This window comes from Schistocerca gregaria, chromosome 6 (assembly GCF_023897955.1).
Source record: "Schistocerca gregaria isolate iqSchGreg1 chromosome 6, iqSchGreg1.2, whole genome shotgun sequence".
NCBI lineage: Eukaryota > Metazoa > Arthropoda > Insecta > Orthoptera > Acrididae > Schistocerca > Schistocerca gregaria.
Genome location: NC_064925.1, coordinates 151,859,904 through 151,885,693, shown reverse-complemented (window position 1 = coordinate 151,885,693; position 25,790 = coordinate 151,859,904). Strand labels below are relative to the sequence as shown.

The following is a 25,790-nucleotide window of genomic DNA, read 5'->3' as shown; positions in this document are numbered from 1 at the left end:
AAAGGCGTACTTACAAATCTCAAATTCAAATATCCAGACAGACATAAATGCCTACATAATTCCTGAATCCATGGTAATATGCACACTGTCTAAGTCACGCGACATACAAATAAACCTAAGTCCTGAGCAAAAACAAGGCAGAAACTTATTTTCTCACTTTCCCATCGTCCCCTTCACAGTTGTACAGTTTAATCCTGACAGTTGGTTCACTGTATTTCCTTACGTTCCTTACACAGTTTTAGTTGTTCTTCTTAAGTTTACTAATATGGAAATGCACTTCCGCTCCTCGTGCAACATTTTCGTGGTTCACGTTCACACAATTTTTAGGTCGGGCAGAAGCTAGCTATAATTTGCCCTTTTTTTAATGAATAACAAGTTTATGAGCTCTGCAGGTGCAATATCGTGCAACAGCTCTTCTATATTTTAGCATACTTACATCATGAGGTTACCAATATCAGTGCTTTCTGCACCATGTATTCATTGTTAGGAGCATGTTTCTATCGTGATTCTGTGAGACCCTTTTGAACACTCAGTATTATATTTTTGCCTTATAGTAAAGAAATCGCCCCTAATCTTTGTTAAACGCATAAAAAATTGCGTGAGGGGGGGGGGGGGGGAAGTAGGAGGCTGTATAGGCTTTACTTACTATCTATGCACTGCTACGGTCATATTGTCTTTGGAGTAGTCTCCATAGTGTCCACTTGCCACATTTATATCCATGTGTCAAACGGGATTTTAAGAACTTGAGAACTTGTTAATGTCGTGATTTTAAGTTAATTTGTGTACTGTATGACCTGGGAATAGTTTTACTTGCTGGGAGCCCGAATAGCTGCGCCTGTGCCAGTATGCATTTATGGAGTTGATATATGTTATGCTCACCGACAGTTTCTGGAATGTTTTAGGGAACACATTCTTAAGCTGTGCTCGACATTTTAATCGCGGTAGACAAATAAACTAATTAGTGAGAGCCGAAAGAGAAGAAGACTGTATTAACTAAAGACTGTTTTAAAATAAATAAAACGTTTAATCAGTATACCGCAATTTTCCTATGATAAAGTGCAGTAAATAGCTTCAGATGCTATTTGCGATCAGTTTCAGATCATTCAAAATACGAAAAACGGTAAATATGCATTGGAAATCATAATTAACTGTAGTCATGTAGTAACATGATTACATATAATGATGGTTTCCAAAGCAAATTCACCGCTTTCCACATTTTGAATGATCTGAATATGACTGCAGACAGCAACCGAAACTAGTTACTGTACTTCAATTGTGATAGGAACACTGCAGTCTAGGCATAAACGTTTCTTTTATTTTTTAAAAAAAAATATTTAATAATCCACATTAAGAGCGCCGTCTCCTCCCTAACAATGTCAGGCTTCATGAAGACGCCTTTGTTCAATATCGTATTAATGCAAAATAAGAGAGAAATGAAACGAACACATTTCATGTAAACGAATTAAACAACACGTCTTGAGCCAATATTAAACTGAGCAGAGGATAATCGACCTCCACCAGAGAGTATGTTTTTTTCGTCCACAGATCGGAGACGAATTATTGAATCTGATAAATGGAATGAGCGTTTGGTGTCATTCCCCGGGAGAGCCCCTTACGGGGCAGGTCCGCCGGCCTTGGTGCAGGTTTTGTTACATTCGACGCCACATTGGGCGACCTGCGCGCCAGATGGGGATGAAATGATGATGAAGACAGCACAAAACCCAGCCCCTGAGCGGAGAAAATCCCCGACCTAGTCGGGAATCGAACCCTCGCCCGTAGGACGGCAATCCCTCACGCTGACCACTTAGCTGTCGGGGCGGACACATGGAATCTGATGATGTGTTGCGTAGTTTTCTCCGATAGACTGCCTGTATCTTGTGAATTTCTATCGCATTGCATAGCGAGATCGCAGAAGTCTTCGATATGGACTCTAGGGACCTCTGCACGACAATGCATACGGTCAGGCATTTGTAAGAAAGCCACAATACAAGCCCAACGACGGTCAGCTAGTGCCTTGGAGCGAAGGATTGGAGGGAGGAGCACAGTGAGATTCCCCTGCCATACAGGCACTCCCGCTTGCCGTGAGAGTTTGAGGGGTTGCCGCGGAGCCAGGCGGTGACCCAGATCTGGCAGGCCCAGGCATCGCCGCGCTTCGCTCCGCCTCGCCTCTCGCCAATCGAAGCCGGCAGCAACAGCGGTGGCTGGCGCGGCGCTGCCGTCAGTTCAGTGTTTCGCTGAGTGTCAATATTTGCCCCGGGCACCCGCTGACACGCCTCCCCCAGGGACCCATTCGCTGTGCTCACACGCGCTACGCCCGACTTGCTCCTCGCAGAGGAAAGGGAACGGCGACTGCACGAATGGGCAACACACTCTTCCACCGTTATGGCTCATTTTCCGCTCGGTTCTTCGTGTACGTTATGAGTTTATATCCTACTTCCTTACCGTTATTTTTTTCGCTATCCTAAAATACCGTAATTCTATTAAGTTTTTTTTCTCTCTATTTATACTCGTCATTTCCATACCACTTTGTAGAAAAATGTGAAAGGTTCATAGTATGTCATGAAATTAAGCTCTTCGCTGAGCCGTGCGTGGCTCGTGTTCCCGCCATCATGTATTTTACACCCAGTTTTTAACGTACTTCCACCTCACTGCGTTAATTTAAATTACTGGTGTCAATGAGTTGCTGTTTTACCTGACCGTGATCAGCGCTAGCAGCGAGTATCAGTATATCCGCTCCCGTAGTATCTTTGCTCTACTGCTATTACGTCTCGGTCGTTGTCTGTCGTGAGCCAGTTCGGGTGGCGAGTTTGGGTCCGCCAGCCAGTTGGAACGCGTCTAGAGTGCAATCCGGATCTGCCTGTCGGGGAGTTGCAGTCGGGTTGGAGCTGTGAGGTCTGCGTCGAAATTGCTCCCCCAACCATTGCCGCCACGCGTCACTTGAGCCAGGCCACCTTCTCTGGGGGTCGTCGGTCGGTCGACCTACCGGACGACGCGTTTTGGCTCGCCGATCGTTCATGAGTCAGCTGTGTGTATGTGTGTGCATCGACTCCCGATTTGTCTTCGTGCGTGCTTAGTCACTGTTGGGTATCGTCAGGTCTTGGTGCAATTTTTTATCAGATTGTGTGTGTAGTTGTCGTGATGTCCACTGACGACTATTTTAGATGTCGTCGGCATTCTGAAAGGAGTCGGTCGGTTGGTGCGGACCAGGGAGGATATCTCCGTGCGGAGAAGTCGGCTGGGCCGCTGGCGGTCACTGTGTGGTGTCGGAGCGTGTGTGCAGCTGTCCGATCACTACGATCTTCATGGCTCGCCGACCCAGGACGTCAAAGTTGGGCTGTGGTTTCAACCACCCAAGCCATGTTCATTCATGTTGCGTGGTTCGTTTCGATCGTTCGCTGTTGGGGAGATTTTACTTGTGAGTTACACCGAGTGTTTCCTTTGCAGAAATTTTGACGCTATGCTGTGCAATTAACTATATTGGTTGACTACAAGTGCACCAGGGGACTTTTGTGCCTTGTGGCCGTTAGTGTTCCGATTACCAGTCCTGGCCACTAAGGTAATTTCCTCACCGTTGTGGATAATCATGTTCGTAACTTTTGTGTTTGAGTTCTCATGTACCGATTGGTGGCAAGCAAGTGGTTTTGTCGGTCGGACCATGGCTGTCCCCTGGTTGGGTTACCGACGGATCAATTGTAGTTGGGCTTATTACCTGTGTCACCTAAGTGAGCGAGGGCAGAGCGGCCCCATGGAGGCTTCCGAGTGCCGGTGTCTTTATTGTCTTTCTCACCGGTGTTTAATTGTCTGTTTATAATCTATCATAGCCAATGATTTAAAAAATTCTTGGTTTTACTGTGTTTTATGTAAATTAAAGGCCTTCAGCCGCGTATAAATAAGTTTGAATACCGGCAAGTGGACATTTGCTGAAAGGTTATTGTCGTTGTGTTGTCTTTCCTTTTAGCGCTGTTTCAGCCACTTGAAACTTAGAACTTATGGTTATAGGTTTTTTTTTTAATTTTGGAAAATTAATAGTGAGCTTTCAGCCACTTGGAACCTTATTCTTAAAATTACCGTTCAAGCTTACACATTGCGGCCTTCTGCCTTTGGAAGGTTATGTAAATTACTGTAAAATCTTGAAAATTCTACTGTTGGCCTTCTGCCGTTTGTTTTGCATCTTGTTTATGTTTGTCTACCCAATTTAGATTTGAGGCTTTCAGCCTATCTGTGATTATATAATTTTAACTTTGTGTCTTCGTTTACTTTAAATTTATTTTGTTGCATTTAAGATTTCTTGTTTGGAGGCCTTCAGCCGTGAATGAATTTGAGTTTGAAACTCGTAGTTCTAAAAGTTCTGAAATGTGCAGCTTTGGTTGTAAATGTGTTATTAAATTACAATTTTAAGGTGAAACTGACCGGTACCTTATTTGGCCCTTTCCACAACCCTAACCACCTGTTCTGCCCAGCGGGTTCAGCAAGCCTCTCACGGGCACTGCCCTCGGTCGGCTTAATCTGTCTTCCTAACAGAGTACATTTCATTACTATATTTTAACCTGCACTGAGAAGATGTCTTGGGAGAAATAATTACGGATACAAATGTTTGAAAGCAGTGTCATCATTACACGACAAAGTGATAGTGAAAGCAAGCACAAATCTTATGAAGAGATCTCTAAAAACAGATTTGTGGTAGCCATAAAGCATTAATTATCACCACGAAAACATGAAACTAGGATCACGAAACTTGATTTTCGTTCATCTCTACACATTCACCCTTCAATGTGCCCCATATTCCGAACTTTGGATGATCTGACGGGGAGCTTCGTCGTACAAGCCTGCATTTTTGCTCTTCGGGAAATGTTGCACGACTATAACTACCTCACCGTCAATCTGGAAATGTCTGTCACGCAATGGTATCCCCATCCGAGGGAAGGGGCTAAAGTCACTGCGAGCAGTGACAGGCGAATAGATTGGGGGCATGACAGAGGGTGGGGGTCATGAGGCGACATTTCATCACCCAAAGAAGCTGCATGTAAGGCGCTCTTAAGTATTTATGTGATATCGGTGATGTGTTCCTCGTATTACTGTTTGCCTCTTACTTCCATAATCTGTTAGCTTTACACCAAGTCGATCCCAAAACACAACCTACGTATACATCTGTATACAGAATCCGGAATCTCTCCTATGGTGGAGGGTACATTGTAGTACTATCAGTCAGTTCCGTTCTCGTCCAACTTGCAAATGGTGCGAGCGAAAACCAACTCTTTATATGCCACGTAGGAGCCTTAATTTCTCTTACCTTGTCTTCGCGGTCCATGTGCGAAAAATTGGTGGCAGTAGAATTGATCTGCAGCCAACTTTAAATACCGGTTCTCTAAATTTTCTCACTAGTGTTTCGCGAAAAGAACTTCGTGTACCATTCATGGTCACAGATTGAGTTTATGAAGCGTCTCTGTAATATCTGCCTGTTGAATGAATGTACCAAAATGGTTCATATGGCTCTGAGCACTATGGGACTTAACATCTGAGATCATCAGTCACCTAGAACTTACAACTACTTAAACCTAACTAACCTGAGAATAGCACACACATCCATGCCCGAGCAGCATTCGAGCCTGCGACCGTAGCAGTCGAGCGGTTTCGGCCTGAAGCGCCTAGAACCGCTCGTCCACCGCGGCCGGCTCGAATCCACCGGTTACAATTGTAGCAGCGTACGTCTGAATTGTTTCAATGTCTTATTTTAATCCTACGTCGTGGGGATCCTAATCCCTCCGCCGGTTGCCAAGAACGGATCGCACTTGTGTTCTAGATGCGGTTTCCTTTACGTCTGAACCACATTTTCCCAATAAATCGAAATGGACCATTCGCGTTCCATAGCACCATTCTTATACGCTCATTCCATTTCATATCGCTTTGCGACGTTACGCCCAGATATTTAATCGACTAAGGTTGTATCGGAACATCACATGTTGTTTTCCCTACTCATCCGCATTAACTTATATTTCTCTGCATTTAGAGCAGGCTGCCATTCATCACACCAGCTCGAAACTATGGCGAAATGATCTTGTATCCTGAACTGAACGACACTTTCCCATGCGTCACAGCGCCTTAAGCAAGCAGCTGCAGATCGGTGTTCACCCTTTTCGTCAGATCATTTACGTATACAGAGAGTGAGAGTGGTCCAGTCACCCTTCCTGTGGCACTCTGGATGACACCTTTGTCTTTGGTGAACACTCGCCGTCGAGGACAACGTACAGTCCTCTGTTACTTAAGGAGTCTTCGGGGCACTCAGATATCTGTGAACCTATTCCGAATGCTCGCACCTTTGTTAATGGTCCTCAGTGCCGTACCGTGTCAAACGACGCTACGCTTCGAAGCTCCTTCTGAGAGGATGATTTCTGAAAGCGAAATTGTCAAACGACGCTACTCTTCGAAGCTCCTTCTGAGAGGATGATTTCTGAAAGCGAAATTTAAGTTTTCAGTTTTCGTTTTTCTTTTTTCTGCAAGAAGGAAGTCAGTACCAAGTTATCTGTGCACCGTTCAATCTTTCGACCAACTTTGTTGTACGGGAGCGAAAGATGGGTGGATTCAGGTTACCTTATCAATAAGGCTGAGGTTACGGATATGAAAGAAGCTAGGATGATTGTAGGTACTAATTGATGGGAACAATGGCAGGAGGGTGTCCACAATGAGGAAATCAAAGAAAAACTGGGAATGAACTCTGTAGACGTAGCAGTTAGGGCGAACAGGCTTAGATGGTGGGGTCATTTTACACGCATGGGAGAAGCAAGGTTACCCAAGAGACTCATGGGTTCAGCAGTAGAGGGTAGGAGGTGTCAGGGCAGACGAAGGAGAAGGTACCTGGATTCGGTTAAGAATGATTTTGAAGCAATAGGTTTAACATCAGAAGAGGCACCAATGTTACCACTGAAAAGGGGATCATGGATGAATTTTATAAGTGGGACTATGCTCCAGACTAATCGCTGAAAGGCATAATCAGTCTTAAATGATGATGATGATGATGATGATTTTTTCTCTATTTCCACAGCAGACAGGTTGACCAGTGATTGGACAGAAGACTTGGAATCGGGTAGTTATCTTACGTAGGACCAGTGTTTTCTCGAGTTCTCGGCAAGATCTTCTGCTGATAAGTATTGTGGTTACGTCTCCACCTATTTCGGAGGTGAAGTGTCAGCCTGTTTCCCCTACTTGGTTTGCTACTTTGTCAGGGGATCATAGTCCTAGGCGCCTGCAGGCAACACCTTGACACCATTCCGATTGCAACTACCTGTCTGCAGGCGCTTAGGACTATTTCAGAGGTCGTCTCCATACAAGTTTTTTTTTTTTAAATTCTAAATAAAGGTAGGTGGTTGTCAGTGAGGGTATTGACGAACTGTGCCTCAGTGGAATACTTAGCAGTTTTATCCACTCATGTGTCAATGTCATCCCTCTCGCCACCACCTGTGATCACAGCACAGGAGGACCCAAAACATCAGTGCTGAAAAGGCATAAGCACCATTTACTGCTTCGTATCACGTTCAAATGTCGTCGTATCGTTTTGAACTATCCCAGATGGATCCACGCTACATTCCAGAGCAAAACTCGCTGTCGCACTGGACTACAAAGGGGTGCGATTACGTTCACTGTTGTTACTGGCCCACGATACGGGACTTTGTTCAATCAGCAGGCGGTGTCAGCAGACATTAGCAGTTCACTTAAACCTGTGAGAAGCTGTATTTTTCCGCTTATTCGCTACAGCAGCTTAGCAGAGAGAGATGACACATGGACGCAAGCATTCGAACTTAGCCACAGCAATAAATTTGTAAATTTAAGTCGTCTCCAGGGCCGATGCAGCCTCCACCCTCGGCTTTTCCGGAGCCTGGGGCTCGCTACGTTAACACGATGGGAGGTAACGCATTGGGTAACTTGAAAGTGCTCGTGCAAAGACACGATACCTGTGTGGATTAATGACTCCTTCACGTAAAGAAAGCTGTGGCTGGAGGCTTTCCGTGGGAATCGCAAGAGATTGCTCTGGAAAGTGGCTAGGAGGATGGTTAGCTTCTTCCCATGCTCCCACCCACAAAATAAACTGACACTCTCATTCTTGCTGGTGCTCTGTCGAACATGGCCGGCGCTGTGGATGACGACATCTTCATCCTCGCCTTGGCCAGCCGCCGGCCGAGTACAATTCGCCAACGACCGGACGACAATGGACAGAAGCCTACTCCGAAAACAGAAAAGCAACTCTCACCCACTTGGTTATAGCTCATCTCCCGGAGCGGACTTAGACATGGAATTTTGTTTAGTGAGCTCTTAGAAGTGAACACACGGTTGTCATAAATTGCTTTTTCAATGTACTGTGAAGTTTACCTACAGTTATTTGCACTTAGCCATTGACAGTCTTTTTGTGTTATATTACATGCAGTATTGCAGACTTCATTATTCGGCAAGTCACAAAGATGAGTATACCTTTCTAACTCATTGGTGTGACTTGGTACTAAATTTCTGGAGCTTTCTAGAACCTTCGTTCTTCTATGTTCTTACCTGACCCTGGGGCATAGCTGTGTAATAGTGGCATGGAGAAAATGTCTTAGGGGTGTACTGCACCAGAAGCCGCTTCACGAGTTCACAAACTCGGCCTAGTGTAACAACAGTGGGAACTCGGCCTCCACAACAGTAGCGACGAGAGTTTACACAACTGGAAACGAGGATTTACGAAACTGGCGATGAGGGTTTATACACTGGCGACAAGGGTTACGAAAGGAGCGATGGTCTCAATCTTTGCACAACTGGGCTAGAGATTGCACGGCGCTCAGAATCATTACCGTCATTGGTGGACAACTTCGAGATTTTCCAAAACTTGAGAGAGAAATCAGAATTTTTGTTTAGACACAATCTGCCTTGTGGTCCCAGGTACGACGGTCTTGCTGGCAGCCTCGCAGGCTGCCCATTCACTAATAACTACAGCCAGCGCACGCATAGCCAAGTACTGGAACATTATTTGGTGAGATTCAGCCAGGAAATGTTATCCCCTCGAACAGTTCACGGCGCGCAATGTTTTGTTAACTTTGCGGAGTTAGTCGCTTCGGTAATTTGATGACCGGGCTCAGTTGTTTGAAATGGTTCAAATGGCTCTGAGCACTATGAGACTTAACATCTGAGGTCATCAGTCCCCTAGAACTTATAACTACTTAAACCTAGCTAAGCCAAGGAGATCACACACATCCATGAACGAAGCAGGATTCGAAACTGCGACCGTAGCAGTCGCGCTGTTCCGGACTGAAGCGCCTAGAACCACTCCGTCACCAAGGCCGGCTCAGTTGTTTTAACTACAGGGCGCTCTTTGTCAATGGTGTTTGTTCTTCCAGGTTCACTTCTTATTAGCACTTTCTGATGTGCTCTTCACTTGACCATTGGCGGCATTGATTATGCGATCGCAAAATTGGTAGCAAGATCGGAATTAGTAACAATTGTCTCTCTAACTTTGCTTTCATTGCTATCTTTTTGAAGTTTTCCCCATTTGAATGCACGTTAACAAAAATAAATGAGATTTTTTATAAGTTTGCATTTTCATTCAACAGCTCTATGTCTCCCTTAACTAAAAGGAGATGTCGTGTGGTGGCTGGCCTGTGTACTTCATCTATGATTATTAACTTTTAAAGACTAAATTCGGAATTAATAATATGTTATCAATTACAGGGCTTCTTTAGTTAAATTTTAAAAGTAAATTCGAATGACTGCATAAAGAGCTTCACTGTATTCTCCGATCATGGGGACTTTAACTTTTCATCTTATGGGTGTGCACTACTAAAACCACAACCCCCTTACCTCACAATTAAAACGGTTAGAGCAAACTGAAAACATCTCCAACAACTAACCGCTGTGCCATATGATGACACATATATAATTACACACAAAAATTAGTGATTTAAGTTAATATTTTCGAGCTGATGCTTAAAATACCTCGAAAAAGTTTACGTTACGCCGTTGACATTTTGTTTGCAGATATATGGCACCAGGACTAGCGCTCACTCCACCGTACCGCAGCATAATATTAAAGAAGCCAACGAAAATCGGCAGCCCAGTTATAAAGTGGAATATCATGCAGCAACCGGTATTCAGCATTCAACCGCTAACTGAATCCATGCTGAGTTTGTGGAAGAGTGCAGCACAAATGTATCGTGTATTTTCGAGCTGGCAATTAAAACATAAAAGTAGACTGGGAATGCCAGAAATGCGTTCTTGGAGAAATTTCTTACTATCCAGTATGAATATAAGTATTAAAGAGTGTTTTCTGGTGGTATTGGTCCGCAGTGTAGCCTTGTATGGAAGTGAAACGTGAACGATAAGCATTTCAGACAAGAATAGATAATTTTGAAATGTTGTATTACAGAAGAAAGATGAACATTTGATGGGTAGATCTCACAACTGATGAGGAGGTATTTAACAGGTATAGCGAGAAAAGAAATTTGTATCATAAGTTGACTGAAAAGAAGGAATAGGTTGATAAGACGCATTCTGTGGCATAAATGAATTACCTTACGAAGTAATAAGAGTGGAAGGCATACAGAAACAAATGGTTAACCCCTTTCCTAGATCCATATGTTCCCTCAAGTACAGGGACTGACACTAAAGCTGTTACTCCTGATATTCAGCAATGTGTCCAGAATCTGAAACTGCTGTCAGAGGGCATCATATCACCTGTAGGCATGCAATAGAAGGTATGAGACGAGCATAAAAATCCTGAAAATAATCTTCGTCTATGTGGATTAGACGACACTTAATGTAACCCTGCCCTACTTTACTCGCTTTGCACTGCCAAACGGAAGCGCATGGTGGAATTCAGTTCAACGTGAACAACGTACCAACGAACATACCAAAAATCTTCGATCTTGTGTGGCACATTTTCATAAGGACACAAGAGGTTCTTTACCGGGAACCAACTTACAAAGGCCTTGCACAAACTCGTGGCTTCTACAAATGTTCGCCGAAAAGTTATATGTTTGCTGGACATCCTCGATATATGCAAATATTGCAAATAAATGCCATTCACTGCACGAGAGTAAAGACTGAAATATGTAAATCAGCAGGAGTGGGAGAAGAACATTGTGTGTACTCAAGAACTGTACATAAAGAACAGTTAAATATCTCTGTTTCTATATAACACAGATACGATATTTGCAGGCTATCCAAATGCGAAAGCAGCGACGTTGCTTTTTCAGAAATTTTGTCAAGTAACGAAAGTACTTCTGACACTCAAGCTGCACCAGTAACACTTATATTCTCACATAGTAACATAATACTAACGTGCATTTACATGTAATATTCACAGAGCACTGAATCGTACATCGGACGGCAGGAAAATTCAGCTCTTGTCGCTCAGGGTTCGCCACATTTTATGACAGCAATTGACGCTAATGCAAAATCCATACTGTGGCACACTCTTGTGACAGATTAACGTGGCGCACAAATACAAGAAGCAGTTGAATTAAACCTCTATGCGCTCATTTTGCACTCTGCCCAGCCACATATCAAAACAATTCTGGTACTGTAGCCGATATTGACGGGTCGTCACCAAATCGATATGCTGCTAACAAAATAAGCGCTTGGTGACATTTTCCGCATGCTACTGCTAGCCACCACACTGTGATTGTGATGGATCTTTTAGATCCTGGTTTACAACGGAGGAATATGGAGCAGAGATAAAATGCCCGTAGCGACATTTTTAAAAATGGTAACTTGGAGAGTGTAGGTGGGAATTTGACCATAATATCAGGGGGTGCTGACTACAGGAGGGCACAGATACAGTTATCTTATAAAATGTGGCCATTCCATTACATGAAACGGCTAGGCATTATGTCATGAGAAGAAGATCAGAGTTTCAAAATCTTAAAAAGACATGTATAAAGGCGCAAACGTTATCAAAGAGCATTAGGCCTCGAGGAAAGGGAGAGGGACAGAGAGAGAGAGAGAGAGAGAGAGAGAGAGAGAGAGAGAGAGAGAGAGAGAGAGGCTAGGCTATCTTTGTACAGCGGAAATCGAAAGCCAAAACCTCCGAAATCAACAAGAAAAGGCCCTGCCAATCATACGTTCAGAGCCTAGAAACTGTCGCATAACAAATTACTCTCTATAGAATAGTAACAGAGAAAAGAGGAACACGAATGGTGCTAGCTATATAGCAGAAACAGGTCGGGACTCATACTAGATGGTGGGGTGAGGCTCTACTGAAAACCTGGTGACGTCGCTTTTTCCAGAAGCTAGCGAAAATGATGACAATCATTACAGACAGACGCGTGAAAGCACGTAAAAGCTCAACTATTGTTCATCCATTTGCACAAGATGAAATTGCAGCTTATGTCATGCAGATAAAAAGTGGAAAAGATCCTGGTCCAGACTGCACTAATGACAAAACACTGAAAGGAGAAAATAAAAAAAATTCCATTTTTCAACTGAATTAAGCGCCAGCTTTGATAACTCAGAAGGTCGTGGATAGGGATCCGGTGGTTTCTAAGAGCTACAGATGAATCTGTCTTCTTATCGTCATGAGTAAAATAGAGAAGCGCTTGATGTGCAGCACACTACAGTCTCGCAGGGAGTTACACTGCATCAAACAAAGCCATTTGGGCTTCAAAAAGTTAAGATCCATAGGCGACGCAATTAACTATGGTCGCAGCTATGTGGACAACCGTTAACGTAAAATATGTTGTAGGTATCGTAGTTGGCATTGCAGGAGCATTTGAAAATCAGTGATGGTCTGCACTGTTTTATCGCCTGAGACAACTACTGCTCTCGAAATATTTGTGCCGAAGTTTCTTAGACTGATGAAAGGATGCTCTGTGGACTGGAGCTTAGTATCTAATAATATAGTGTGGCAAATCACTAATGTTTCCCAAAGGGATCTATAAGTGGACCAAATTTCTGCGATCTTAATCTTGAGCCACTGATAAAAGCTCTGAATGAAAGGACTCAAGTGTGAAGAGTCACAGTCTCTGATCATGCCTTCCTGGTGGTGATGGCAGAGGACTCAAGAGCCAGGCTGAAAAGAATCACGAATGACATACATGCTCAGACGAGTGAAAATACACTCCTGGAAATGGAAAAAAGAACACATTGACACCGGTGTGTCAGACCCACCATACTTGCTCCGGACACTGCGAGAGGGCTGTACAAGCAATGATCACACGCACGGCACAGCGGACACACCAGGAACCGCGGTGTTGGCCGTCGAATGGCGCTAGCTGCGCAGCATTTGTGCACCGCCGCCGTCAGTGTCAGCCAGTTTGCCGTGGCATACGGAGCTCCATCGCAGTCTTTAACACTGGTAGCATGCCGAGACAGCGTGGACGTGAACCGTATGTGCAGTTGCTGGGGACTTTGAGCGAGGGCGTATAGTGGGCATGCGGGAGGCCGGGTGGACGTACCGCCGAATTGCTCAACACGTGGGGCGTGAGGTCTCCACAGTACATCGATGTTATCGTCAGCGACGCACGGATGCACGCCAAGACCGTAGGATCCTACGCAGTGCCGTAGAGGACCGCACCGCCACTTCCCAGCAAATTAGGGACACTGTTGCTCCTGGGGTATCGGCGAGGACCATTCGCAACCGTCTCCATGAAGCTGGGCTACGGTCCCGCACACCGTTAGGCCGTCTTCCGCTCACGCCCCAACATCGTGCAGCCCGCCTCCAGTGGTGTCGCGACAGACGTGAATGGAGGGACGAATGGAGACGTGTCGTCTTCAGCGATGAGAGTCGCATCTGCCTTGGTGCCAATGGTGGTCGTATGCGTGTTTGGCGCCGTGCACGTGAGCGCCACAATCAGGACTGCATACGACCGAGGCACACAGGGCCAACACCCGGCATCATGGTGTGGGGAGCGATCTCCTACACTGGGCGTACACCTCTGGTGATCGTCGAGGGGACACTGAATAGTGCACGGTACATCCAAACAGTCATCGAACCCATCGTTCTACAATTCCTAGACCGGCAAGGGAACTTGCTGTTCCAACAGGACAATGCACGTCCGCATGTATCCCGTGCCACCCAACGTGCTCTAGAAGGTGTAAGTCAACTACCCTGGCCAGCAAGATCTCCGGATCTGTCCCTCATTGAGCATGTTTGGGACTGGATGAAGCGTCGTCTCACGCGGTCTGCACGTCCAGCACGAACGCTGGTCCAACTGAGGCGCCAGGTGGAAATGGCATGGCAAGCCGTTCCACAGGACTACATCCAGCATCTCTACGATCGTCTCCATGGGAGAATAGCAGCCTGCATTGCTGCGAAAGGTGGATATACACTGTACTAGTGCCGACATTGTGCATGCTCTGTTGCCTGTGTCTATGTGCCTGTGGTTTTTGCAGTGTGATCATGTGATGTATCTGACCCCAGGAATGTGTCAATAAAATTTCCCCTTCCTGGGACAATGAATTCACGGTGTTCTTATTTCAATTTCCAGGAGTGTAGATATCACAGAATGTAGAACTGCCTAACCGCTGCTCAAAGACAGCCTTTCGGCTTCACGGCATTCTACCCTGCGACTTGGAGGATTCCCGGTGTGCCACAGTCAAGTATGAGATGTGTACCTTTTACGCATACTATATATATATATATATATATATATATATATATATATATATATACTTGAATCTCTGGTTACGCCGTCGATTCACTCTGAGAAATTGAAGTACTGTTATTAGCTGCACCTGGACATATGGACATATCAGGGAATCCGTCATTTTCTTGAATTAACTCGCAAAGTTGTAACAACAGTGCAGCTAATTATGGTCGGTATCTCAGCTGGCCCATGTAGTCACAGATTGGGTTTATAAATACTGCTGCCGATCAACGACTCTGGCGGTAAGAAATCAAGAGAGCCGGCCAGTGTGGCCGAGCGATTCTAGGCGCTTCAGTCTGGAACCTTGCGACCGCTACGGTCGCAGGTTAGAATCCTGACTCGGGCATGGATGTGTGATGTCCTTAGGTTAGTCAGGTTTAGATAATTCTAAGTCGTAGGGGACCGATGACCTCAGATGTTAAATCCTATAGTGCTCAGAGCCTTTTGAACCAAATTAAGAGAGTTCTCATTGCGTCACGAACTTGAAGCAGATGTCCGTCACCTTACATAGACCAAAACATTAGTTCACAGCATTTATAAGTGCATGGTTAAGCGTGGTGCTACTTCCCCATGATGTCAGTCTGACGTTCCCGTGGTCAGTTCCAACCGTTGAGATATCTATCACATTTGTAGTTGTATCCCAAACAGCATCTGGTAATTTGATTGTGCGGAGATGCAGTTGTTTCACCAAAAATACCAGCTTTCGTTGTTTACGGGTGTACTAATCGATTCGATCGTAATCTGAAGTCCAGAGGAGTCATATTCCATTCGTATGTGGAGCTGTTGAAGCAATCTTCTCTTTTGTATACTTTAATTATGGTTGCGCTATTTACTTTCATTCTTTTCTTTGTTTTTCATTGCCCTACAAACCGCAAACGCTCCGACATCCGGGCCAAACTGTATCAACGGTCTCGTCCGCGCACAGCACAGGCTGCGTGACGCTCCGGCTATTGTTGGGGCATCTCGAGCCCAACATTTCTTACACTGATAATTATTCATTTTTCTCATTTACTCTTCCTTTAAAAAATATTCTGGCGAGAACAGCCAGAGAGAGCGGTCTTGTGTATTTGAGTTTTGTGTGTATGATTGCATGAATGATTGTGCGTGTGTGTTTGTTCTTTATTTCCTGTCTGAAGAAGGCTTTACTGGAAAACTTTTTTGTCGTGCCTGCCTGCTGCTCGCCGTGTGAGTAGCAATCTGACCTTTTCACAGTGTAGTTATTCCCTGGTGAAGCTTGTTGTGTATAATCCACTGCGATTCAACAGCAGCAATGATGTACATAGTCACAATACCAGAAGAAAGAAGGACATCCATTACGCCACATTAATACTGTCAGTCGCACAACGTCTCCTATCATGTTTGACATAAAATATGACTGTCAGTATTCTAAGACGAAATGGTTATACAATTGTGGATAATTTCGACACGGTTTAAAAGAATATGGGATGTTTTTAAGTAATCTGTTGTACCCTACATCCTGGGTGATGGTTTATAACCGAAACCGGTAGATGACTAATGGGACAGTAAACAACTGATGGTTAAAATACATTTTATAAAATAAACTGAGAATATTTTTCATTGGCAACCCCTCCTGCTCCCTAGAAGTCTATCTGTTATTGTAATGTGTAAATGGTGATGACCAGATATTACTAACATATGTCTTTAATTAAAAGACAAGAAACTAATAAATGAACGGTATGGAAGCATATTTACAACAACAAAAAATGATGTCAATAGAAAATGGCTAGTTACTCATTATTAAGATTTGTCATGCAAATGATATGTGGAACTTCAAACTAAGTAAATACTAATATATCACAAGTCCTGGTATAGACTTCTACACTTTGAAAACTTCAAAATGAAATTACAGAGTAAAATGAGATAGATGATCTATGTAGATGTACATTCCAATTGTGGTATATTTGGTTTTCCTCGAGAAAGTGATAATTATTGGCAAAAAAATTTCCTGCAAAAGAAGCAAACAGGTTATTGTTGGAAAGGTAGGCATCTATGTTGCAGGAATTAGGCTTTCATTTCTAAAGAAATGACTTACATGTACGTTAAAGCAAACTATCCATTTTACGAGGTCTAAGCGTTTGAGACCACTCCCTTAATATTTATATTATTGCACAATGCAGGAAGATGATTAAAAATATGTATCAATTTTTAATTCTGTGAATTGTTAAAAAATCTGTAAATTGCTGTTATTGGTCATACACTGAATGGAGTATCATAGGTAAGATCTCAGAGTGAGAAAATGTGTAAACTGCAGTGAAACTAATGCACTGACAGTCTAATAAAACAAGAACTCTATTCTGCATGAAGGTACACCTCCAAACAATTCCGTTCCTTTGGAAGTTCAGTAAGAGTTCACTATGTTGACATGCAAAAGATACGATAGTATGCCTTCCGTCTTTCCTCACTGCACACGTTTACCGGCTAGCAGAGTACGCCTTAGGTAAGTGTTTTGCATATGTGAACATTAAAAACGTGATTACAAGTTGAAAAATGAGAATGTGACGAACAAGAATACCAGTAAGCAAATAAGTATAGTTTCGGAGTTGTAGTTTCATTTTCTGTCATACAAATACGATAGAAGTGGAATTAAATCGATAACGAAAGCATACTTTTCATATCACTTCCTTCTCTTCTTGGGTGTTCGAGATGTATCAACAAGAAACAAGGTTCATTAATGAGGCTAAGTGTGTCGTAGTACTAGAGCAAATACATATTTAAGAACACAAAACTGTTCGAAATTGCCTTATTGACCCGATTTTATTCATGCAAGCATTGTAATTTATTGTATTTAAAATGGACAAGAAGCGATTGTAAACTGTAGCCTGGGAATGTTTTCGCCTGTTTAATATTGTGACAGGCCACGACTACACTGGCTTCTAAACAAAATAAACCGTCCATTATATAGTGGCATCTCCCTTCTTCTTTTAGCCTAACTGCATAGGTTTAACAGTATAATACTCATGTCACAAGACATCCTGAAAACGTGACGTCATTTCGACGTCACACGCAGTATCGGCAATCGATGGGGTAGGTGGCATATTCAATTTGCCATATTTAGCTGTTGCGTATTATAAAACGCAGTATGTCGTTTCGAGACCACAGTGCACTGAAAATGTTTCTTGTAATTAAATCTCAGTGAACAACGCATCAACGATATAAGCCTTGATGAGATTCTTTGATAAACAAGGCATGCTACAAAAGTCACATGACTAAGTACTTCCGTGTGCTAGTGTTAAAGACTGAACATCACTCCTCATTCTATGAGGTACAGTGTTTATGGAATTGGCAATAAACATAGTTTTGTTGTAAAAAAAAAAAACAAAAAAAAAACGTGACCGTGGTTTACAGAGTCTTTTGAATTTAATATTACTATGCACTGTAAGATACGATGTTATTTAACGTATCCGTCTGATTAGGGGACAAAAGATGAAATAAGTATTTGGCTTACTATGAAATGAATACCCTTAGCTGCATACAGGGGTTGATATAAGTCAACGGGGACAGTTAAGAATGTGTGCCCCGACCGGGACTCGAACCCGATATCTCCTACTTACTTGACAGACGCTCTATCCATTTTTTTTTAGTTGATCTCATTTTGTTCGTTGAATCTGTTCGGGGCGGACGTACGATAAAATCCGTTCAGGTTCTTTGTTTATCCATTCACTCAGTCTTTTTTTTATTAGAGAGGGTTGCTAATCCTCTGTCCGAATACGTTGAGCTACCGTGCGGGATCTATCTGAGCCACTGAGGACATAGACGACAGTGCGACTGCAGGGACATATCTCTGGCACGCCTCTCGTGAGACCCACATTCGCAACTTACTGTCCCGCACTATATTCATAGTGCCCCTGTCCATCATACTCATTACTCGCGGCTATACCGCCAATTCCACTAAGAGTTCTGGCACTCTTTGTGCATCCGCACAGAAGAAGTTGGTCAAATGGTCGGTGAGCCTTATATATATATTAGCAGATATACAAAGTATTTGGCTATTTATTTCCCAGTATGTGGCGATTTCCGAATGGACAGTTAGGCAAGAAGCTAAGAGGATAACTTTTAATTGCTGCGACTGAACGAGCAGCAATAAAATTCATATCTTTTCTACACACAAATCTATGGTTCTGTATTTCCGAGTATGTGGAGATATTCTAGTGTGAGGTTAGGCAGGAATCTAAGAGAACAACATTAATTGCTGCGACTGAACGAACCGCAATAAAGTTCATGTTCTTTCTTGACAGAAATATTTGACTCTTTATTTCCGAATACGTGACGATTCCTTAGTGTATGGTTAAGCATGAAACTAAGATGACAGGTTAAACTGCTGGCAATGAATCATATGGTTCAAATGGCTCTGAGCACTATGTGACTTAACATCTTAGGTCATCAGTCCCCTAGGACTTAGAACTACTTAAACCTAACTAACCTAAGGACATCACACACATCCATGCCCGAAGCAGGATTCGAGCCTGCAACCATAGCATTCGCGCGGTTCCGAACTGAAGCGCCTAGAACCGCTCCGTCACCGCGGCCGGCTGCGGGGAATGAAACTATGAGCAATGGGTATCCACATTCTTCCTTGTCATAAATATTTCACAAGTGACATTAATCTCTCAAAATATCCCGAAAGCCTATGACAGTTCCAATTGGTATGCTTATGTCACTGACGACATGTATGAGATGGTACCCATCCGATAGGGGCCCACATGGAACGGTAACGATACTCGGTTACACTTCCTGCAATTGTCGATATCGCGCTTAACGTCAAAACATCACGTTTGCACGAACTGTTTTAAAATGAATGTTATCAGTTTTAACACAACCGTAAAAATACTGTAGCTTAACTTTGCCAGCTCATTCTAACAAGGGAACGCCCCTCCCCCCCCACCCCCATCACAGCCCCATCAGATTGACTTATAAGTTGGCACAGTGTGGATAGGCCTTGAAAAACTGTACACAGATGAATCGAGAAAACAGGAACAACTTGTGTGGAACTATGAAAAAAAATAAGCAAAATATACAAACTGAGTAGTCCATGTGCAAGATAGGCAACATCAACGCAAAGCAGGTTTACGAGCGCTGGGGTCCGTCGTTAGCGTGAGCAGCTACGGAACGAGAGGTCCTCGGTTCGAGTCTTCCCTCGAATGAAGAGTTTCTTTTTTATTTTCAGACAATTTTAGTGTGGGAGTAGACGTGATTACCATTCCTCCAGGTTGTACGCCTCTTGTGCAACCGTTAGATGTGTTTGGGTTTCGGCAAGTGAAATACTTTGTGAAAAGATTCTATGATTTTGCGAAGCTGCGCAGGTACACAGATCAGTACTGTTTACATGATCGTCTGTCAATTATCAAAATTCAGGCACTCACACATAATCAACTTCGCTCTCCAAAATTCCAGGACATGTTCAGCTTTGCTTGGAAATATGCAGGATTTCACGGTCTATACACGGAAAAATTTGAAAAGGTAGAAAACATATGTTTTGACAGAGCACAGGGAGAACTGTGCGACTGTGAAACTGTTGCATTCTTTGTTGCAGTTTATATGACAAACTCTTATGTTTTCATCACTTTTTGGGAGGGATTATCACATTCACAAGAAAACCAAAACCGGGCAAGGAAGAAGCATCTTTTTACCCATTCGCCAAGTGTACAAGTTAGGTGGGTCGATAACATACTCCTGTCATATGACACACATGCCGTCACCAGTGTCGTATAGAATATATCAGACGTGTCTTCCTGTGGAGGAATCGGTTGACGTATGACCTTGCGATCAAATGTTTTCGGTTCCCATTGGAGAGGCACGTCCTTTCTTCTACTTATCGCACGGTTTTGCGGCGCGGTCGCAAAACATAGACACTAAACTTATTACAGTGAACAGACACGTCAATGAACGAACGGACAGATCATAACTTTGCGAAAAAAAAGAAAGTGTACTTTTCGCTCGACGTAAGACTTGAACTAAGGACCTGTCGTTCCGCAGTTGCTCACGTCTATCGTGCACAGTTTGTATATTTTGCTTATTTTTTTCATAGTTCCACACAACTTCTTCCTGTTTTCTCGATAGATCTGTGTTCAGTTTTTCAAGGACTGTCCACTATATCTGAGGTGGGTTCGATGGGGAGGTTACCTTGTAAGGATAACGGAAAGCTATATGGGCGAAATACTACAACAAGAAGAAGAGACACAATTTCTGCGGTAGCACTCCCGAAATTAAAATTTTTTCACGGTCGTTACATCTGTGAGTGTTGTGACTGAATTTTTGAACACGATATGTATATAGTATCAAATTACGAGACCACAACGTTTCTCCAAAACTGTATGTCTAATATGTGTTAATAAAATGTGCTGTGCGCAGATATTGAAGTAGTGTCCTCAGACGGTATCTCACGGTAATTTCTCGTGTTGTCGGCAGTGGCTCACCTGCATCTGGCGCAGTTGCTGGAGCGGCAGGGCCGCTGCGCGGAGGCGGAGGAGCAGTACCGCCGCTGCTGGGAGGCGGACGGGTCGCGGGTTCGAGACCCGCGGGCCCACGAAGCGGCGCGCATCCAGGCCATGCTGCAACTGGGCCGCCTCCGCGCCGACCAGGGCCGCCTCACGGAGGCCGTCGCCGCCTTCCAGGCCGCCGTCCGACACAGGCCGCCGCACTTCGCCCCCCAGGTAGAGTAGAGTGGCGCTGGTCTACACTACTGGCAATTTCAATTGCTACACCACGATAATGACGTGCTACAGACGCGAAATGTAACCGACAGGAAGAAGATGCTGTGATATGTAAATGATTAGCTTTTCATAGCATTCAGACAAGGTTGGCCCCGGTGGCGACACTCACAACGTGCTGACATGAAAAACGTTTCCAACCGATTTCTCATAAACAAACAGCAGCTGGCCGGCGTTGCCTGGCGAAACGTTGTTGTGATGTCTCGTGTAAGAATGAGAAATGCGTACCATCACGTTTCCGACTTTCATTGCCGTTTATCGTATCGCGACATTGCTACTAGAATTGGTTGAGATCCAATGACTGTTAGCAGAATATGGAATCGGTTGGTTCAGGAGGGTAATACGGAAGGTCGTGCTGGATCCCAACGGCCTCGTATCACTAGCAATCGAGATGACAGACATCTTATCCTCAAGGCTGTAACGGATCGTGCAGCCACGTCTCGCTCCCTGAGTCAACAGATGGGGACGTTTGCAAGACAACAACTATCTGCTCGAACATTTCGATGACGTTTGCAAAGGCCTGGAATATCAGCTCGGAGACCATGGCTGCGGTTACCCTTGTCGCTGCATCACAGTCAGGAGCGCCTGCGGTGGTGTACTAAACGACGAACCTTGGTGCACGAATGGCAAAACGTTATTTTTTCGGATGAATCCAGGTTTTGTTTATAACATCATGATAGTCGCATCCGTGTTTGGCGACATCGCAGTGAACGCACATTGGAAGCGTGTATTCGTCATCGCCATACTGGTGTATCACCCGAGTTTCACGTCTCGGTCACCTCTTCTTCGCACTGGCTGCACTTTGAACAGTGGAAGTTACATTTCAGATGTGTAACGACCCGTGGGTCTACCCTTCATTCGATCTCTGCAAAATCCATCATTTCAGCAAGATAATGCACGATCGCATTTTGCAGGTCCTGTACGGGCTTTTCTGGATACAGAAAATGTTCGACTGCTTCCCTGGCCAGCACATTCTGCAGATCTCTCACGATTTGTGATCTTCTGGTCAATGATGGCCGAGTAACTGGCTCGTCATAATACGCCAGTCACTACTCTTGATGATGTGGTATTGTGTTGAAGCTGCTTGGGCAGCTGTACCTGTACATTCCATCCAAGCTCTTTTTGACAATGTCCAGGCGTAGCAAGGCCGTTATTACGGCCAGAATTAGTTGTTCGAGATACTGATTTTTCAGGATCTATGCAGCCAAATAGCATGAAAATGTAATCACACGTCAATTCTAGTATAGTATATTTGTCCAATGAATGACCGTTTATCATCTGCATTTGTTCTTGGTATAGCAGTTTTAATGGCCAGTAGTGTACCTAACGTCGCGTCTCGCTTGAGCTGTTCAAGTCACTGAAACGTCCGACGAATTAGGGCGGCATTTGCAAGAAGGCTACTGCTCGGTACTGAATGTCGTTTCTATTGTTGCTTGTGATCGCAGTAATGGGAAGCGTATCAGCTGTTTGAAGCATGTGCGAGAAATACAGGGCGAGTACAAAGTCCTTTGACACCTTCATAAGTTGGAATATTAAAGGAAAAATTTAAATCTAATGGTGGGAACATAGGTTTGATGTGGGGCCGCAAGTTTTGGAGTGAATGTCATTCATGGCCGCCATCTTGAAATCCGCCATTTTGTTAAATGGGAAAGGGGTCTATGAGCTCTGGAATTTAGTGCTGTAATTCGTTTTTGTCTCTCTTGTACAGTTTAGAGGTCATAAATGTTCAAAGTTGGGAAATTACTTTCATACCGACTGCTACAACGCATGTTCTACGTGTTGTCCATCCCGTGCAATGCACAACAATAGTCGCCGTACCGACTCTGACTGCACAGGGAGGAGAGTGTCTCCTGCAATTTGGCCACTGGCGAGTTGTATGCGTTCCTCCAGCTGTCTCAAATCACGCATGCTCGCAGCATACACTATCTGCTTAAGATATCCCCATAGATAAAAATCGAGGTCCGTTAAGTCAGGGGATCTGGGCGGCCACTCCACAGTACCACGGCAACCAATCCACTTCCCTGGGCCGCGCGACCACTACAGTCGCCGGTTCGAATTCTGCCTCAGGCATGGATGTGTGTGATGTCCTTAGGTTAGTTAGGTTTAAGTAGTTCTAAGTTCTAGGGGACTGATGACCTCAGATGTTAAGTCCCATAGTGCTCAGAGTCATTTGAACCACTTCAATGGCAGTTGTTCCTCCAACCATTCAGGGATACCAATGCCATAGTGTGGAGGGGCTCCGTCGTGCTGAATATAAGATGAGAAACTACCGTCAGTGTTCATTGTGGAAGGGAGCACAAGGTCCTGCAGCAGCCTTGGATACTGTGGTGCAGTTAATGTGTTGTAAATGAAAAATCGCCCAATGATGCGTGTGTCCCATATGCCACACCACACAATCACCTTCGCTGAACTATACTCTCGAATTGGGGTAACCCAGTTCGGATTTGCGTCACTCCAGTATCGACAATTATGTCTATTAACCTCCCCGTTCAAAGTGAAATACGCCTCGTCACTGAACAGTATACCCTTGACAAACGAAGGATCCAGTTCGTGCTGTTCAGTAGCCCACAGGCAGAACTCCAACCGGCGATCAGAGTCATCCTCGTTAAGTCGATTTTGCATCTGCAGCTTGTAAGATGCCACTTATTTGTGTGCAATATCCAGACAACGGAGGTTCGTCTTATTCCACATGCTAGGGCCACACGACGGGTACTTAGTTTAGGACTTTTCACTAACGACGCAACAACCACAGTTGCAGTTTCCTCATTGGTGGCAGTCCTTGATCGCCCTCTACGAGCCCTATCGTGAACAAAGCCCGTCTCCTGGAATTTGGTGATCACGTGAGCCACTGTGCTGTGCGATACCGGTTCTCTGTCTGTGTGCCGACTGTTATAGTCAGCTGCTACTGTTCGGTAGCTACGTTTCCCTGACATAAGGATGATTTCGATCTTATGTTCTCGTGTCAGACGCATTTTAGAGCACCTGGAACAAAGAGAGACATGAGTCGGTATCAAGGTAACTTTGAACATTAATAACTACTAAACTGTTCAAGATAGACAAACACAAATTACACCACTCAATTCCAGAGCTCAATCGAGTGTTATCAGATGTGTCATACACCCCACTTCACATTTAAAAAAATTACTCGAATCCAATATGGCGGATTTCAACGAGCGGTCTAAGGCGCTGCATTCATGGACTGTGCAGCTGGTCCCGGCGGAGGTTTGAGTCCTCCCTCGGGCATGGGTGTGTGTGTTTCTCCTTAGGATAATTTAGGTTAAGTAGTGTGTAAGCTTAGGAACTGATGACCTTTGCAGTTAAGTCCCATAAGATTTCACACAAATTTGAACATTGTTTTGCGTGTTTCAAGATGGCGGCCATGAATGACATTCACTCCAAAAGTTTGCAGCCCCACGTCAAACCTATGTTCCCATCATCACATTTCAATTTTCCCTTTAATCTTCGAACAAGGGCTTTTGAGTCGTCCTGTATTGGCAAGAAAGCTTAGAGCCAGTGCTGTACTGGTAGTTTTGTGGAGCATGCTGAAATATTTGGCAGATATTCGTTATCGGAAACGTCAAATAGCAGATCACTGTGAGATCTAAAACAGAAAAGTAATAATAACATATTTACACAGAGGTGACAAAAATTATGGAATAGCTATACACAGGAATATAGATGGCGGAAATACCAGAACAAAAACAAAAACAACAACAACAACAAACGACGACCACAACACGTTTTACACGACTGGTGCGATTTTCTCGCAGGTAATTATCCGTCTTAAGATAGTATTTATATCCTGAAATCCGCTTTGTGTCTACAGTATTTATGCAAATAAAAATTTATATTCACTATGAACTGTTTTGAATGCTCCCAAGTAGTGCATCATAGCAAGTAACGAGGGGGAGGGGGGGGGGGGGGCTGGCCTGAGAGTATTGGATGGGAATCACATGTACGAAAGAACGGTATTGTATTTGTACACCCTATTTTCCAGCGTAGTCTTCATTTTATGGCTTGCGTCCAGCGTGAAACAAAGGCATGTGTGCTCTGTCGGTGCCAATCCTTGTCCTGGTGACGGACCCAGTGCTTCACTGTATCAATCACCTCATCATCATCCTCAAAATGTCTTACACGAATGGCGTCCTTTAGTGGCCGAAACAAGTGGAAGTCCGAGGGGGCTGCAACACGTCAGGTGTGGCCTGAAAGTATTGGATGGGAATCACATGTACGAAAGAACGGTATTGTATTTGTACACCCTATTTTCCAGCGTAGTCTGCATTTTATGGCTTGCGTCCAGCGTGAAACAAGGGCGTGTGTGCTCTGTCGGTGCCAATCCTTGTCCTGGTGACGGACCCAGTGCTTCACTGTATCAATCACCTCATCATCATCCTCAAAATGTCTTACACGAATGGCGTCCTTTAGTGGCCGAAACAAGTGGAAGTCCGAGGGGGCTGCA

At 44.2% G+C, this 25,790-nt stretch overlaps 1 protein-coding gene across 1 annotated transcript in view; it reads left to right on the top strand.

Annotated features, from left to right (window-relative positions):
- Positions 1-25,790, top strand: part of LOC126278778 (protein O-mannosyl-transferase TMTC2) — a 990,803-nt gene that overhangs the window by 802,041 nt on the left and 162,972 nt on the right. Inside the window, exon 8 of the mRNA XM_049979055.1 lies at positions 21,030-21,274. Within this exon, the coding sequence (XP_049835012.1) occupies positions 21,030-21,274 (245 nt within the window). The remainder of the gene's footprint in view (positions 1-21,029; positions 21,275-25,790) is intronic.